At 32.7% G+C, this 18,614-nt stretch overlaps 2 protein-coding genes and 1 long non-coding RNA gene across 3 annotated transcripts; 1 reads left to right on the forward strand and 2 right to left on the reverse strand.

Annotated features, from left to right (window-relative positions):
• Positions 1-3,906: 3,906 nt before the first annotated feature.
• Positions 3,907-6,536, forward strand: LOC123720379. The gene is made up of 3 exons (XR_006756052.1): positions 3,907-4,035; positions 6,190-6,237; positions 6,413-6,536. It is a non-coding gene; the product is annotated as an uncharacterized LOC123720379 (long non-coding RNA).
• LOC123720378 (circadian clock-controlled protein daywake-like) lies at positions 5,751-7,649 on the reverse strand. Its single transcript, XM_045676964.1, has 5 exons — positions 7,576-7,649; positions 7,128-7,350; positions 6,752-6,882; positions 6,393-6,548; positions 5,751-6,209 (listed from the first exon to the last, which is right to left on the reverse strand). Exons 1-5 carry the CDS (start codon positions 7,634-7,636, stop codon positions 6,058-6,060), a joined length of 723 nt encoding a protein of 240 aa, XP_045532920.1. The 5' UTR covers positions 7,637-7,649; the 3' UTR covers positions 5,751-6,057.
• A 4,774-nt stretch (positions 7,650-12,423) lies between these two features.
• Positions 12,424-16,140, reverse strand: LOC123720171 (protein takeout-like). The gene is made up of 5 exons (XM_045676695.1): positions 16,012-16,140; positions 14,756-14,981; positions 14,283-14,413; positions 13,170-13,325; positions 12,424-12,910 (listed from the first exon to the last, which is right to left on the reverse strand). The coding sequence occupies exons 1-5, from the start codon at positions 16,070-16,072 to the stop codon at positions 12,753-12,755; spliced, it is 732 nt and encodes a 243-aa protein (XP_045532651.1). The 5' UTR covers positions 16,073-16,140; the 3' UTR covers positions 12,424-12,752.
• Positions 16,141-18,614: the final 2,474 nt, after the last annotated feature.

Raw genomic sequence — 18,614 nt, forward strand, 5'->3', positions numbered from 1 at the left:
CACAAAATTAAATCTTCTAACGGCGAATTGATTTTTTAATACCGTCTAACCTATTGTTTTCATCCCAGTTTTCCAAGGGCAAGGCCGCCGAGCGCTGACTGAACATTTAAAACAATGGAAGTTGACGGCGGCTTTTTAATCATAGATCAAGGGTTTTTCGCTTTTTACCACAAAGCGGCTAAGGCATCATCTTTATTATGAAAAGGTATATACCTTTTCACTACCACAATAGTGTAGTATTATTACACAAATTTTAAAAAGTTATATCATTATTTTTGATTTAATTTAACGGTAAACTTGAGAATCATTCTACGTCTTTTCTTATACTGAATACCCACAAAGTAAAAAAAAATTGAGTAAAAATTGTAGGTGTATTATTTTTATGATAATACTTTGGCCTCAGAGTTAAATCCTTAATCATTCAAACTCTTTTGTAAACCATTGTTTATTTATATGCGAGATGATCATTGCGAGCACCTTGTGAGCGCAAATTATTTTTCTTCACCGTACGAGTGAGTCAACTGCGCACTTAGAAAGAATCCAGGAGTCATTCAAAGCCACAGCAGCGATTCAAAGCCTATCCATTATGATAACACTACTCAGACCATAAATACTGAATAAAGTAATAAATTTAAATGCAGATACTGGTAAGCTACTTATTAACTTGTTACAAAACATTTGGAAAAGTTGGTATGGACGCAGACAAGTTGTACTCGAAAACACCGTTTTGTGGTGACTAATGGGTGAAGTTGAAAGTGAATTTTAAATTGGAGTGTCCAAATTTTAGCTCTATATTAATTTAATGGATTTAGTTATTATTCATAGGACAAAATTCCAAATTTATGGAATGATACAATTGATTTGTACAGAATAAAAAAGCTAACGAATGTGTGTTATGACAGCATACGTATATACTTTACAAAGTTTATTGTCTCTTACTGATATTTTACAATATGTCTATAATATTTTTCTGCCAGTTAAGTGACTGTTACGCCGGCCTATCGACCTCAAGTCTGAAGCATTTTGAGGAATAATTAAGCTAATTCGAGTATTCAGTTATATTCACCGAAAACTTTTTCATGTCCACCGATATATACGAGTTATGATTGTGACTTCTATTATTAAAAGGAACTAAAGTGATTCTCTTGACTTGAATGTCAATTGTCAAAATTATACATTATCCCGAGTATTGTACTACCTTTGTAAGATTTTTGTTCCCTTCAATGTATTTCCAACGATACCATGTTTAAACACTATTACAATCTTATACCTTCTCGTATTTAATTAAAGATAAAAAGTATAATGTATCATGTTCTTATATATACATTTGATTTCAATGAAAAAAAGCCTGCATTTACTAGTAATTCTTTCTGTTATATTAAAAACATTCGCAATTCAATTGTTATATAATGTAAATATAATTTCTGAGGAAGACCCGTTGAAGCTCGTAGAGCTCGCGTAATTAATAATTTTATGCAAATCACTCTCGACATGATAAGGACCCGTAGGGTGAAAGCCTATTTTGACAAAGATTATGAATGAATAGGACCATAATCCCTACATGTTAGAGGTTCATTAATGTATTAATTTAAAACGCATTATCAAGTAACCAGCGTTAGGACAAACCGTAACTCGGTAACACAAGACCTTGTGGGGGTTAAAGTTAAAAGTTAAAAGCCCGGCATACTTTCTTCGGCTCTACTAATTTTAATTTAACAGAACTGTGTGTTTTTATTTTTTATTCCTATATATTACAAACAAAAATAAACTACTTGTCAGGAGATACTGGAGTAAATAAGACATAATATAAGATACTTCTTACAGCTTAATTGGACACAAACTGCCAAAATTTATTCATATCATAATCAAAAGTGTACTGTGTGAAATGTGTTACGCGCAGAAGGCGCTTGTCTATTTTAATCCTTAAGTCATTTTAATAACACCTTACGTTATATATGGAGGAACCAACACAACGACGCAAAATTGCGTGTATAAAATAATTTACAAAAAACGTAATTTTTATTTAAAGATGTAAAATTTCAAGAAAACAATGTGAAATTAAGCAGAATATTATTAGAATTGCTAAACTTTTGATCTGTACAATTCGTTACGACTTGGGAAACTGAAAACGAAAGATCAACATCGTTGATTAACTCATTAACGATTTTCGAATTTATTATCACTCGGAATAAATTGTAATAAGTTTCGCTATTTATTCTGATTCTGAAAATCTGCTGCTATATTTGTTATGATAATTATCGTTCTCTTTTCGTTCGAGACAATTTGACCGCTTTGCATCAATTGCAATGATAACTAATGCATGCCTTGTTTGATTTTTATGGTCCCGATATGTTGTTTTTTTTATGACTGCGACCTTGTTTCATATACATTAGGGTCAGAGTTTACGAGGACTCCAAAGGCCCAGAGGCCCGCATTCACGGCGTACAAGCCACACACAATACTGATTGTAGGTAGGCCCTTATAGAGTGTGATATGATGAAAGTATTATATTGTATAAAGTAGTATATTGGTATAATATTTTTTGGACTAATTGTATTTTGATACACTTTTAAACCAATGTTAGGCAAATTTTTAGCAATAGTAAGCCTAAGTATATACCGCAATGCTTTCTAGATTCGAAACTTAAAAACGCACAACTACCAGGACGACTACCAGGTTGTTACAATGATTAAGATAAGGTTTAGTATACCAAATAATTCGCCTTTAAGTTAAATTGCAATTAGTTCACCATACGGACAAAAATTGACTAAGTGATATATGAATTAAGGCGTTTATTAAATAAGTCAAATTAAGTGTACACAAACTAAATTTGTATTAAAATCACATCGAAAATAAAAGTAAGATGCAATCAAATATGGCGATCGGCCGTGTCAAAAAATTATACATCAAAATCAACAAAATGTATAAAATTAAAATATTTCTTTCAAACAAAGATTTGACTTTTGAGTATTTCGGTTAATACAATAACAAACATTTGAAATCTACAAATATCCTGTAATCGATTTTGCGACATAAGACGACTAGGCCAGTCATATATTTATTATTGTTCCAATTATATTTATTTCACGTACAATTAATTATTTTCATACGCGCTATCCCAAAATACATTGGAATATGGATATCCATATTTATATGAGGCTTTGCATATTGAATAAATAAATAGAAATTAAGGGATTTGTGGCATATGCGATAAGATAAATTAGCGTTATCTCAATAATGGCTGCCACCTGGTTGTCGGGTTTGGCATTAATCAACGTCTTTGCGAACATACGGGCACTGTCTTAGCAATCTTGTATTGATAGCCTTGTCATACTAATGTGAGCGCACTTGACTTCCTCTGTTCTAATCGTAACAAGTAATATAAATGGATTAGTCAGTACGATATCTAGCGAACTTACTGTAAGTACTTAGAAACCAATATGAGGATAACAGGAATTCAAAACTATTTTGGTAATAGTGATCTTAAAAATAAATGTAAATTTTTGTTTTTTCAAAAGAAGAAATTTATTAAAAATATCTTCAGTTTGATGGTGAGAACCAGTGTGTGACGCCCTTATTTACGAAAGACAGAACAGGATGTTAAAAGCAAGTATGACATTTCGGATGCTCTGATACATCTTTGCTATTTATAAATTACCAGGCGTTATAAAAGTTAGTAATATATCATTAAAGTTTATTTAAAAATTATTAATGTAAAAATATCTCAGTAACAGGTGAATTTGAGAAATATTTTACCACATTTTTAAATATTTGTCTGGTTTGTTCTTCGATGATCGGTTTTCCAAACTCCTTTGAGACCTCTCGCCAGTTTTCATTCAGAAATGTCAATACTGCGTTACCTAGAAATGTAACTATGATGTCAAATCAAATAATTGTTTTCTTATTTTAGGTTCAGATACATTTAAATCGAGGAAATGTAATGCAATTCAATTATTTTCTCCAGAAATTGAACTCAATGACAAAGCAAGTTGATGAACCATTTGACTTGACGGTTCTAGATGGGATATCTAAGATGTGATGTATTGTATTGTATATAAATAGTGTGTGAAGCGATAAACAACTTACTTAACTCTTCATTTCCCGAGAATAAATTAGTCATATTAAAATGGGCAGAATCTTTCACCTCGTAGTCAAACGTATAACTCTTTGGGATAAAATATTCCTTATTGTTTTTATTTTCCATTACATATGTGCTATTAACGGATAAGGCAACATTACCTGAAATATTGAGACATGAAAATTATTACTAAATATATATAGGCCGGCAACGCACTCGCGAGCCCTCTGGTATTGAGAATGTCTATGAGCGGCGGTATCACTTAACAGCAGGTTAGCCTCCTGCCCGTTTGCCCCCTGTTTTATAAAAAAAAAAATATTATAACCCTAAGTTAAATCAGGTATTATTTTGTTTTTGTTAGTGTATTTCTATTTAGCCCACTTACGGAACTTAAGGAAAATTTCTCCAGAGCCTCTTAAAGGCAGGACCTTGATAGTTCCAACCCCTTCATATTTCCCCTTCATTGAACACTTTTCTATGTGGTAGCTAGTAAACAGAACTTTTTTGTTGGTATCAATGCTGAAATAGAAAATCATTATAATCCAATTTCCTTATACATTATTTTGTACCGATGCTTGTTTTTAACCACTTACTAACTGTTGTAAAGTTAAAAACTGGTTTCTACAAACAAAAAAAAACATAGATAGTTTTGAATTTCGAATTATAAAAAAGTTAAAAGTTAAAAGAAAAACAAACATAGTTTTGAATTTCGAATTATAAAAAAGTTAAAAGAAAAACAAACATAGTTTTGAATTTTGAATTATAAAAAAGTTAAAAGAAAAACATACATAGTTTTGAATTTCGAATTATAAAAAAGTTAAAAAAACATACATAGTTTTGAATTTCGAATTATAAAAAAGTTAAAAAAAACATACAGGTTTCAAGCAGTAGGTATGCGGAAATGTTGCACAATACAAGCCATATAGTGAATAAATGTAGCAATACCTCACGTGATCAAAGACTGTTGTTTTGAGACCCTTTAATCGTGCATCTTTCAAGGTTAAATCCAACCCACCCAATTTGTATGTTTTATCGTGAACGACTAACTCGTCCATTCTCTCAATTCCCAGTTCGGGGATCCCTTCGGTAAACAATGGTAAAGCCTTTTGAAAGGATTTTTTTAAGCATTTAAAGTCAGTGTAAGAGCATTTTTCCACCGATGAGAAAACTGAAATTGAATTTGTGTTACAAACAGTAGACACACAAAATATTGTATAAATTTCGTATTAATAAATCAAACTCACCGTACGGATAAATACATTGTACACAATTAAGTAAAAAATACAATAGTGAAACAGTATTCATGATTTTTTTTATTATTCAATATTAACGAAAAAGCAGGTCTCGTGAGAATTGAGGATAAACTACAAAATTAAACAGACAATTTTTATTTTTATACGTCTCATAAGAAAATAATAAAACATCACCCAGTTTACTTAAAGTGAACTTATTTCTCTGTATACCGCACTAAGGTATGAATATGGCAAAATAAAGTACAATTCTGGTTATTGGGAGAGCGAGGACAAAATTTTATTCTAGTAAAGAAAAATGCCTAAATATTGCGATTTATATTTATTAGTAAACCATATTGTATTGTAAATTAAAATCATACAAATGTATATATAAGTAGTGAAAGTATATGTATATGGGGAATTTAAACTAATATATGTTAATACATCTTAATGCTTTTAAAATAATCGACGACATTTAGCACTTTGAATATAAAAAAATTAAAACATTCACTTGTATGCTATTTCGGTATTATTAAAAAGAATCACGTTTACCAAAGCGGAAGCAAGCAGATTCGGGTTTTTGTGAAACAATATTTTTTTCCTGTTAAATGTGCCAATCAATGAAAACATTTTGAAGACGTTATTGTATTATTTGAACATGAAGCTGAGAGAGCTTTTTTGCAATAATATGTTAATTAAAAGTTAGTAAAAGTATATATTTATAGTGCATAAATTCAAAACTGTAATCTAATTTAGAAATATTTCTTCAATTGGCTGCGAAAGAAGATATGATTTAATTGCGTTGAAGATTTTCATATTCAGCACGTCAAATACTGATCGTCCGTAGGTTAATGCAACTGATTTCCAGTTTGTATTCAGGTATTGATGCATTAAATCACCTGCGAATACATCAATCTTCTAAATCAGGTAACTATCCTAACTTAACGCTATTGAGATTAAGCCTCAAAATAAACAAAAGAGTAATTGTTTGATTTTTGTTTCACAAGCACAATTTGCATTGTAATAATGTCAGGACTTTGGACATCTTGGGCGTGGCCCATAACGCTAAACAGTTCACTTACTCTGTCCCTTGTTTCCATAGAACAAGTTAGTGAAGTCAAACCGCACGTTGTCCTTAACGTCGAACCAGTATTGCAGTCCCTTCAGATCAATTACATCTCTGCCAAAAGCGTCTTTTGATATATCAAACGGCATTAGGTACTCCATATGCACTTTTTCTGAGAATATATACGTACGTATTATATACTATTTATATGTTTGTTATTTTTTATTTCATTATTTAGTCTTGCTGATATCAATCAAATGGAGGCTTATAAATACAGTTTTAAAACGGTCTCTAACGAGGAAATTTGTATTAGAATTTTAAGACGTAAAGCTAATATTTTAACTTTTTTTTTATTTTTTATTCATGCAGTCTTACTTGCTGATATTACAGCTTCCCCATCTCCATTAAATGGCAAATTGAGGATACTTCCTTGAGCACTATACCGGGATTTCATCGTAAGATCGGTATGGTACACTAATTGTATTTGGCGCGATGCTGTGTCAATACTGCAAAGGATAAAATTATATTAACAAATAAGTTAAACGATTTTTAATTTTATAATACATAAATATTTCATATGAAGGGTCATTTTCGGTAAATAATTTGAAGACTTTCTACCCAAGTAAGACCATACATACATGTAACAAAACTTAGGAATAAAATATTGAATTGTGGGTAAACGTTCCCCTCCCTTTGGAACCCTGTTAAAAACGGATTTATAATTAACCGAATAAATATCATTTTATCTTACTTAATTCTATCAATAACAGCGTTCTTGAGTCCTTGAATGACGGCATTGTTCAAATCCATTTTTAAACCGGCGAGGTTTACACGGGCGAAGTTCACTAGCATGGGATCCAATATTTCGGTGAAGAGCTCGGGTATTCCAGAGGTAAGGGCGGGCACTTTTATTTGAGCTTGTCTGGCTAGGCAGCCAGAGTCCCAAACACTACATTTAATATACACACGGGGTACTGAAATGTAACAATTGTTTGAACGTTATATATTTGTAAAGATGTGTTAGCCCAGTGGTTAAGGAGAGCATCGTATGGAAACTGATATGTCATTGGCCCAAACAGACAGAAGTCTGATCAGCACGAATATTGAAACATATTTAGAGTTAGATCGTCTTAAAGTATTTTGAAGACAAAACATTTTATACGTTTCGGTTTAAAAGTATTAATTATTAATTCACTTACTTGCCGATTGAATAAATGTCAATTGCATTGCCAGCAATAAAGCACAAAAGATCGCACCCATTTTGATTGTACAACTTTGCAATTCTGAAGCTTAACTGTTTGTGATATTCATGTATTCCCTTATATATATATAAAAACTGTCACATTAGATAACAGGCTGTTCACAGCCAAGGTTTAATAAGACGATTAATCATTACACAATTTGTCATATAAATTGATCATGTATGTATGTGGAACGGTTTGGAGCTTCCGTATGACGCACCATAACAATGAGCCTCGACTGCATCTGGAGTTTAGATTTTGACCATCTAATAACTGATAGTTGACGAAAGTGTTTTCTGATTATGATGGTTAACTGTAAATTCAAAACCAAATCCTTCTATGTATTTAGAAGTATAAGTAAAATTTAATACAGCGTGATACACATACAATTCTGTTATTTTTTTTTTCTTTGCAGAAAGTAAGATCTCTCTCATCAATCTTTTGTGCACACAGATAAAAATAAATGTTTCCCCAGAAATCTAACCAAGTGCTACACTCACACTTAAAACACTTTAGGCGTTATAGCTAATTAAAAAGTTAACTCAGTAATGTTGTACCAAAGCCTTAAATGTTAACAATTATCTATATGCCTTTTAACAATTATATCTATGCCATTTAAAAGAGACGTTAAAAGATGTATGTAATCAAACAATCATAAAATAAAACTATTACAAATTTAATGATATAAAAAGACAGACGAATCCCTTGTAATATATCGATTCAATTGTGAGTTAATAAGTATAGATTTTAGGTCAGAGGTGATTTAGTACAATAGAGCCTACGCAACCTTGTTATTGACATCACATATTGATGTGTCAGTCCATTACCATCATAATGGGTAATTAAGGTACGAATCACTGCGCTTTTAACCGGCCTTAAAAACGTAGGTTATCACATTATTTTGTGTATATTTGTAATTTTTCGTCTGTATCTGATGATTGTGGTGGTGGAAATAAGGTTCCTAAGACTATTGAACTATCAATTATTCTAAAGAAAACGAAAAGTATATCGTAGTCATGTTTAATTTTTGGTTCTTCCAATGTACCAATATATTTTAGGCTTTTAGGACATAGATTTATGGGATACCAGAAATTATAACTTAAGGGGTGGTGAAGCAGAATATATTATATTTAACATCTCCGTCAAATACCCTTTCATCACCAACCCCTCTTTCACACCTTCACGTAACCTATAAAGTCGTGATACCTGCGACAGCAGTGAGTCAAGCAGAAGAGTGATAGAGGATCTGAGCAGACGATATTACTAAACCCTGATATTGAGCACAAAAAAAATTGCGGTGTAGAAGGCAAGATGGAAACAGCTACACTATATTCCCTATAAATTCGTGGAGGTAAGGGTAAAAGGAAAGAAACTAAACGGAAAGTAAATCTAAAGAAAAGCATAAGAAAGCATGCAATCCGGCTACCATCCGGCTCTATGTTGAGTCTAGGTCACATGATGTGAAATATGCTACTGGCCACACTAACGTAAGAAACCGTAGGCGGAGTGTGGACAAAATGCTACCGGCGCTATAAATAATAAGACTTATGCCCGCCTTCCACTGCGAGCAGAACGAACAGAACAGAACAGAAGAATATGTGCTTCCACCAAAGCGGAGACGGCAAAGACGGAAAAGAAGAATAGTATTACGCACACTCTGTTAATACTGAGTAATCTCAGGTATGGAAAATTAAAGGAGAAACGGGATTGCCATATCTGCGTCTCAATAAACCGGTCAGTGGTGGGATTTACAGGATTAAATGATCGTATCTTGACTATGAAAATCAATTTAAAGTCATGCCTTGTAAACGTCGATATTGTTATCCGTATGCTCCAACTTCAAAAGTGCCAGAGGAAGACGGCAGATATGGCATGGATCATGGGTTCAATAATGAAAGGAATTGGTGCTAGTCCCGATACACAAAAAGGGTGCTACGGATTTATTAATATTTATAGAACCGTAGCTCTTATATCTCTTTTGCTAGAAAGATCATTGGAGGAGGAAAAATCAGCAATCAACCTTAGGTATGCCAACGATACCACCCACTTGACATCAATTGAACATGACTTAGCCGAACTAATTCAGTGAGTGTAGACAGAAAGTTGTGACTACTCGTAAATAAATCCAATACTAAGGAGATGATAATCAATAATTGTTGTGTTGTGTTGGGGGCGGATGCTAAGGATTCCCTGGACAGCTAAGAAAACTATGTACGTACTAAGATCGTTACAGATAAATAATGATTTTTCGACACGTTGTTACGATCCTGAGTTTTTTTGGCCATGTAACACGCAGAGATCCAGAAAGCCTAGAAAATCTGTAAAGGAAGTGGTGTAGCACCTCTATCTAACACGACCTTCAGAAATGAAGAGTGTTAGTGGTACATAAGTTTGTCTAACAAGACAATAATCTTAAAATATAACAGACAAACAAACTCAGCCAGTGTACAGATAGGTCTACCTCAATGGAAATTTTGTTTATTATTTCTATTGCTCGCGTGAGTGTCGCTTCGCTAACCAAGTTGACTATGCGCGCGGTACATCCAAAAGTTTACACAGAAGCCTCAGGATTCTACTTGGTACCCGTAAACCTAGTCTCTCCATTATAGCCAGATTTTAATTTGTAATTATCTTGTAGGGAAATTTGAATTTCCAAGCTTGTGAAAACGACGTTCAAGAAACAATTTCATCGAAATAGTAAGAAAATGCTTTTCTTTCTTTGAATATAGCTGACCGTCTCGAGTTTCTTGGCGATACTCTGTTCTGTCCGATGTTAGATTTGGGCGTTTTATTCACTCCGAGGTGTCAGGAAAAAACCGTGGTATATTGGCAAACGTCCGACTGTTCTTTACGCCGCAGCAGCTTCTCAATCATTATCAAGCTCGAGTCCCAGCGTTGGGTACTGCAGTCATCTCTGGGCTGGTGCTGCCATTTACTCGTAGCTCAACTCTGAAGTCTTGACCATTGCCGTTTAGTTGTCTGCCTTTTAGTGTTCTATAGATTACATTCCGAAGAATGCTACATGGAACTATAAAAAAATCTGTTTCTTAATTATACGATTTGTGCAACTTTGCGTAGTTGATCCTATAGATAGCTCCTGATTCTGGAGCTGGATCACGCTGGAGTTTCTCCCCAAGTGTCACAGTACACGATTTAGATCGTCGTTTTTTGTAAAACAGCCAAAGAGTGGAACTCCTTCCCCTCGTCAATCTCCCCTAGACAGTTTAACACAAGCGACGGCTATATATCTCTTGGATAGGCGCGCCCTTCAATAGGCCGCATCACACTTAAAAGGTGGGATTGTGTCCACACGTCTGTTCAGTTCTGTAAAAAAACTTTTTTCGAGAGTAGTAGTTTTTATTGTAGCTCATACATACGCTTATACTAAAGTTTAAATTTGATTCCTGGCTGCTGTTACGTTTTATACAATGCGTTTCCCAATTTCTTTAAAGTCTAAATAATTCAATATATTTTACTATACATCGCTATATTTTCATACAGGTGGAAACAAAGATATAATACGATAAGGAACAATGAAGCTGGGGAGGCGGCCGCAACTCAATGAATAAGTTACATCGCGTAGAAAATTAAATTTTTTCTAAAAGAGCATTAGGCACGATTTGCTAGCAGGATAATCGGAATTTCAATTCAGTTTCGAATTGTGACTTCTGTCAGAACTCATTTCTATGCAAATTGCCGCAAATAGCAAGAACGGCTGAATTATTTAATCGTTGGTTCGAGGACTTGAATGTCGCTACGTGTAGGAGATTCATCTTTCACTAATTCCAATAAAGATCGGATCTAGAAAGATTTTCAGAAAATTCCTTTAGCTATCGTCTATTATTAGCTTAAAAGCTAAAAGATAAGATAGATAATAGACGATTTATGCTTTTTATCACGCCTCAAGGTTAAACCGGTCATTTATTATTAAAGCTTTATTCATTAATCCATGGAACAAAAAGTTAGTTTACATTTCTTAATATTAGTATAATTGTTAAAAAAAGTTCGGTTACTTTTTCTTTTTTAGTAGTCTAGTTTTTGTATGTCCCCTTTTAGCCTCCTCCATATTTTCCAATCTCTTTTTGTCTTAAGCAACATTCATACAGTTTTTTCCCGCTAGTTCTATACCGTCACGTGTCCATCGTTTCTTTTGTCGTCCTATACAACTCGTTGTAGTAGTTCTAAGCTATTTTGTTTTTTCAAGTGTCCATCTTTTATCCCGCGCTCTAGAAATATGACCGCCCATTTCCGTTTAAGCCTTAGAGCGTGTAGAAGTGCATCTGTAAGTTTTGTTTTGTTACGAATGTCAACATTTCTTGTTTTGTTTATTCTCCTCAACTTCAAGATGCTTCTGTCTGTTACATGCTGGCAAGAAAGCCTTAAATATATGCATTGAAAATTCACTCAAATAATTAAATTAAAATTGTTGCTTAAATCGTTTAAATCTCAATGACTTAGCACACGTTTAAACGCCTTCCTGCCTTCACCTACACGTAACAATTATTGCTTCGTTAATAATAAGGGACGACAATGATCGTTCGACCCTCAAGGTATGATTGGATTGGACGTCTAGAAAAGAATAGGGATAAAATTCATGACAGTTTTCATATAGGGAAGTCGCGCTTAGTTTCAATACTGAATCTTACCCCAACGGAGGTAAAAAGGGCAAATGCACATTTAATCTTCAAGTCCAATTGTAAAAGTATAAATGAAAGTAAGAATCGAATATGAAGCAATTGAAACAAATTAATTTTAATGAAATTTTATTATCAAAAATGAAGAACATATAATAGAAAATACATATACAAAAGAATTTACACTATTAAAATGATTGAAGCATACACAATAGATGACCTGATTACCTATTAATAACAAAGTATATAATTTCAAAAAAACATTGATTTATTTTGCGTACATACTGCTGGAATAAACATCGTGTTGAGGAATTTTAATAATGCAATTGAAATTAACATAACATGTTCAGACATTGTGGTAAATTCAATAAAAAAAATTCTGTTAATATGACATGAAAATGCTCAATAGTTCGAAGCTTTGAAGCTTTAACTATCAATAGTATGACAACTTCGCATTACTTTTTAGTTATGTCAGATTGTGAGTATTTATCCTGTAGTAATCTAATAGACCATCTCATCGATGGGATGCTCTAAAAGGTAGGACCTAAAAGCGTTGAACATCTTTCCAGCAATCATATCTAGAAGAGGCTTTCCGTAGGTTGTGATTAGGACCTTGGACCATCCAGTGTTCCTGTTCAGGAAGTGATGCATAGAGTCACCTGTAAAAAAGTACATCGTTTATTACTGATTCGTCTTATGAAAGCTCAAAGTCAAGAAATTAATAATTAGGGTCATTCTTCGAAATCAAATCAAGAATATTTGGAAATTTAACAAGGATTTCTCTTATCGTATTATCTATTAGCTTTATTGTAATCTAAGATAGTATACTACTTAGTCATTTATAGCGTTAAAGTTCTTAATATAGATGTAACCAAACGCAAATTAATTGCATCAGGCAAAAGACAATTGGTAGCTTACTCAGTCCCTTGTTTTCCCTGAACAAGTTGGTGAAATTGTATTGCACGCTGTCTTTAATATCATAAGAGAAGGTAAAACTCTTAAGGTCGAAGACAGCCTTGCCGTTGGAATCCTTGACGATATCGTATGGCATCACGTAACCAATTTGGAAGTTTTCTAAGAAATATTAAAACAAATTAAAGCAAGTTTTTTTTTATATAAAATTGTTGCTTTTGGAGTTGATCAAAAATGGACAACAATTTAAATAGTAAAAAATATACTTAAAGGTTAACAAGGTTTTTGTAGCTCGAACATGAATGGATATCTATAATATAACTATAGGTTATTATTTATAGGATCCAGTAATCTTGCCTTAAAACAACAAACGTAGTTTTTCCAAACTAGAAAACGTAAATAAAATAAAATCTTAAAACGCCTTTTGACACAGAAAGATGTAAAAACATATATAGGATATACTCATACCCATATATGATTGACACAAACATTCGTACAGGAATACAAACTGAACGCATATTGATTTATAAACTATCACGAATCTTTTATAGCTACCCTCCAAATTCATTATTATTCGCCGGTTAAAGAACTCAAGAACCACGGTTCAAACGCAGTATGTGTTATGAAATAAGCCAAATTCCTGTACACATATTTTAACATACAAACAACCATCTTAGAATATTTAAAATAAATAAAAGCTATAATAATATATAATATTTCATGTTTTCTATGAACGAAATGGGTATCGAAGCATAACGTCTGTTTATTTGTTGAATGAATTTGACGTATTAAAGTATCCATCACAATATTGGGATTAGAAAAAACTTAATTTTCAACATTATTTCACGTGTAAAATTCCCTTCGATGCATGACAAAAAAATAGACCAATCTACGTCCTATATCTTGACAATAAAGTTTATGTTTATATCTTAAGAATAGGTATATTTACGTATTTTAAAAAAACATTTCCCTTTATGATTAAATGCGTGTTATTACGAAATAAAAACAAAAGCACGAAATGCTAAAGCTTCATGATGCGACTTCATGGTGCGACGTCTCCTCGTCATCAAATTCGCAAAAAGTTTGTTTACAATATATAAATTCAACAAAAATACTAACTGGAGTTAATCTCTGCATCACCATCTTCATTAATCACAAAACCGAGGACGTTTCCATCGACAGTGTAACGGCCTTTAACGACGGCGTCGGTGTGAGCTACCATTCGCATTTGTCTTCTCGTAGAGTCCAAACTGGAAGAAAAAAAACTTACTATAACTTACAATGCACTTGGCAATATGTAGCGTTCCGGACAGTCAGTATTTTACTTGTAAAGTCAAAAATGACTCCACCGACTCGCCAAAGTAAACCTTACTAAGTAGACCAAGCTTAAATTTCATAAATTTCAATGTTCTGGAAGTAAGAAATTACAAACTGACACGACCAATAATTGCATTCGTTTGATACGGTTAAAGTAATATTTGGCTATTCACGATAATTGTTCATTGTGAACAATAACAGTTAAGGATATTTCACAATCCGACAATTATTGTCAAATTAAAAAGCGCATACGTCGGACCAAGTCAAACACTTACTCCATGCTTTCAATGACGATGTTCTTGATTCCGCGTAGCACCGCCTTGTAGAAATTAATTTTTACACCAGCGATATCAATCTCAGCAACGTCAATGATCAGTGGGTCAAGACGTCTCGCCGCAATCTCCGCTATTAGATCCGAGGTTATTTCTGGTACCCGAAGTTGGACCTGTCTGGTAAGGCATTCCGAGTCCCGGACATCGCATTTTCCGTACTCTCTTGGGTCTAGAATAAAAATTTTATTATTTTTTATTACAATTTTTTTATTATTCTTGGTGTTTTTGCAGTGCCTAGAAATAGCTGTGATAAAATTAAAATCGAACTATTTGATGATAATGGTTAGGTGGACGATACGCTCTCATTTGTTAACTTGCGCTTCATGTCCGATTATTTCTGTAATCAGCATACGAGATTTTCAAAAACATTTTTGTCTAGTTCGCCCTTTTATATTTTAAATAATATCAACATTGACAAAAACAACAATTACTTAAGAGTTTAAAACGGGTCATAAACAATTTAACAGATTGTAGTTTGAAGGTGACAACTCTTGCAAGGATTTAAATATGGTACCTATTACTTGTTTGTTAAATAACTTGTTTTTTATTTGTGTAAAATGACAATGAAATTTCTTTGTAAACGATATCTTAAACGTATCAAGTTGTTTAATATTATACAAAACACGTTGCATTGTTTACAAAGTTCATTTTAACGCCTGATATTATTTTTACGTAAGTTATTGCGTTTCACATTGAAATTACTTATAAGGGTTATTGGTATTTTATCGGTTATTTTTATTTTTTAAATATAAGCAACAGCAAACGGTTTTATCAGTGACGTTTAATAACTACGATATAATATGTTTAAATAGACAATAAATTATTTAATTAATCTATGATCATTATGATTTTTAATTACCAATTACATTTATTAAATGCAACACTGGACCACCCAACAAATTTTCAGAATGTTTAATGAAAAAGTAGAATTTTGTTTTAAGAAGAATTTGATAATAAAGAAACCGACGAAAGGGCCAAATATAGTAACAATGTTTCAGAGGATAATCAACCAATTTATGTTTCGAAAGGGAAGATTTATCTTTAATTTTATATTGAAATTTTTTAAATATGGGATATTAAGTAATAATAATATTTATTAATTTGAGATACATCAAACGTTTATATTACTAAATATTTTAAAAAATTACTTCTAATTCTATAAACATATCCAAAATCGAAATAACTGTCATGTCACTTACCTAGAGTCTGAATAAATGCTAACTGAATAACCAGTAGGAACGAATAAAAAATGGCGCTCATTTTTTTTGTAATATTTGACTTTTCAAAACACTACACTACTTCGAATGTCTGAACGGTCAACTGATAACTTCGGACTAATATATCTTCCCTTATATACGAAATTCTGGCTCAGTCGTCAAGGACTTTTTTTTTATTTTAGTTATACCGACGAAACTCAAAATTATCTACATTTATTATAAACATTATTAATTATTTTATGAAGCCAAAGCAGTCTGTAAATACGTCTTTTCTAATAATTTGCATGATTTTAAATACTTTTGTATCTATGAGTAGCTATCTATCTTTAGTGCTTCAAAAAGCAATTATCTCGTATTGTGCAATAACTTGTGTTAATCAAAAATCGAAGTAGGATTATCTTGTTTTTTAACTCTATTCAAAACAAAGCTATTGTTTTTTTCGAGAATGCTATTAAATTAGTGTATCTAAAAAATTTGTAGCGAAAGTCGCCTGTTCTGTTTGGGTATAAGCAAAACATTTCTTGACATACTGATTAGGGCGAATTAGTATGTTTAATGCACAATAAACGATAAAAGTATGTAACTGCGAGTAGTTGAAAACGTAATTGCAAACGCATAGTAAGGCCAATATAACATAAAATACTGTCAGTTATTCATTTTTTATTTCGGAGGTTAGAGGAGGTAGCGAAGCCCTAAGTTTTCGTAGTTATTATTATACAAATTTCACAGAATAAAGAATTTATTATTTGGCACAATTTGCTAAAGCTTTGCTTTGACTAAAGCTGGTGAATACAGTTACATACGCTAATAATATGGAATATCGTAATTGAAAAATTTCGCTGTCCTGGCATTGGGTGACCATTTCATGAACTTACCAATTCTAATATTGTGCTACGAAAATAAAAAATACAAAATAGAAGTAATTAGAAATAATTATTCACGTAATTGTTTGTTATCGTCACTGAAAAATAACTTTACAAAGTTAAGGAATGCTTCTCAGTGAATAGCCCAAAACATAAATATATATATATAAACAAAAATTGTGTTTAGTAGAGCAGCATACGCCTGATGAAAAAGAATATTTTATCAGTTTGCGCAATAGTTTTAGCAATGGCTGCAACTGAAGCGGTAATCTTAGTATTTATTAATTCAATTACAGTTTTTAAATGATATCAAATAAGTACATTTATAATCTTGTGTACTTAACTAGAATTTAAAAATAATTTCTTAATTCTTAAATTTGTGCATAAAGCCACAGGCAGAGTTAGTATAAACTAATATTAAAAAATATTTTTATTTTTCAAAATAAATTATATGCTGATACTATCAAACCAGTTTAATTCATATATAGTAAAGTCTTTTATGACGGTCATTATATCTACGCGTCCTTATAAAAACTTAAATACCAAATTATAATGAATGCCCCTTTAGTTTCCAATTGATTCGAAATGATTTACAATCAAAACTGATTGGATTAATTATTAAGCGGGCATATGGCATTTATGTTCTTTGAGGACCATAGAATTTCAATCTTATTAGCAAATAAAAATAATTTGATGTTTTAGTCTGAGTTTAGAAATTTATTTATATAATATACGTGGGTAACACTGAAAATGTGTAATGAAAACTTTTTTGAATTTCAATTTTAGAACTCTTTGTGTTCATTTGTTATTTGTTTTTCTGAATTGGAGGTAAATCTAAAACTCATGTAACACGTGAAAATGAACCTAACGCGAGAAAATTTTCGCATATTGTGTTATTATGATTTCGTTGTGGGCTTACTCAACAACAAAGCAATAATAGGTTGCGATTAGCATTTCTAAATGAAGCCCCATCTCGCGCAATTATTTACAATAGGTTTAACTAGTTTCAAGCGTGGACGTAGCAATCTCAATAATGATCCACGTGAGGAACGTCCTTTAAGAGCGACTACTGATGAACAGTGCTGTGCGACGCATGATAGAGGAAGATAAGAGAATGACCTATAAGCAGATACGGGCAAGCCTAGGCATTGGTTTGAGTCAAGTATAAAAAATATTACACGAACATTTAGGCATCTGGAAGCTATGTATCAGATGGATTCCCCATACTTTAATTCACTTTAACAGAAACACCTTGGCATGGACTGGTGTTGCCAAATGTTAGATAAATTCAACGGCGGTGAAATTAAATGCTGTATCTGATATCGTCACAGGCGATGAAAGCTGCATATATTGCTAAGAACCCGAAACCAAAAGACAATCAGCTCAGTGGGTGTTTCCTTTCGACTTTCAACTGGGGAAGAAGTCAAGGAAAAAAGTTGTATGCCGCATTTTTTGGTCAGAAAAGTCATTTCGCGACAGTTGTGCTAGAAGATGGAAGGACAGTTACTGCAGACTGGTATGTCAATCGCTGTTTACCTGTCGTCTTCGAAAAAAATCGACAGAAGCGCCCTCGAAGCAGGATCCTCCTTCACCACGACAACGTTTCGGCGCACTCCGCAAAACGGACTGTTGAATATTTAACTATGACGGGTGTCGAGATAACGAGTCATCCGCCATACAGTCCTGACCTGGTGCCCTGTGACATTTATTTATTCCCAAGAA

The sequence above is a fragment of the Pieris brassicae genome, chromosome 2 (genome assembly GCF_905147105.1).
Source record: "Pieris brassicae chromosome 2, ilPieBrab1.1, whole genome shotgun sequence".
NCBI lineage: Eukaryota > Metazoa > Arthropoda > Insecta > Lepidoptera > Pieridae > Pieris > Pieris brassicae.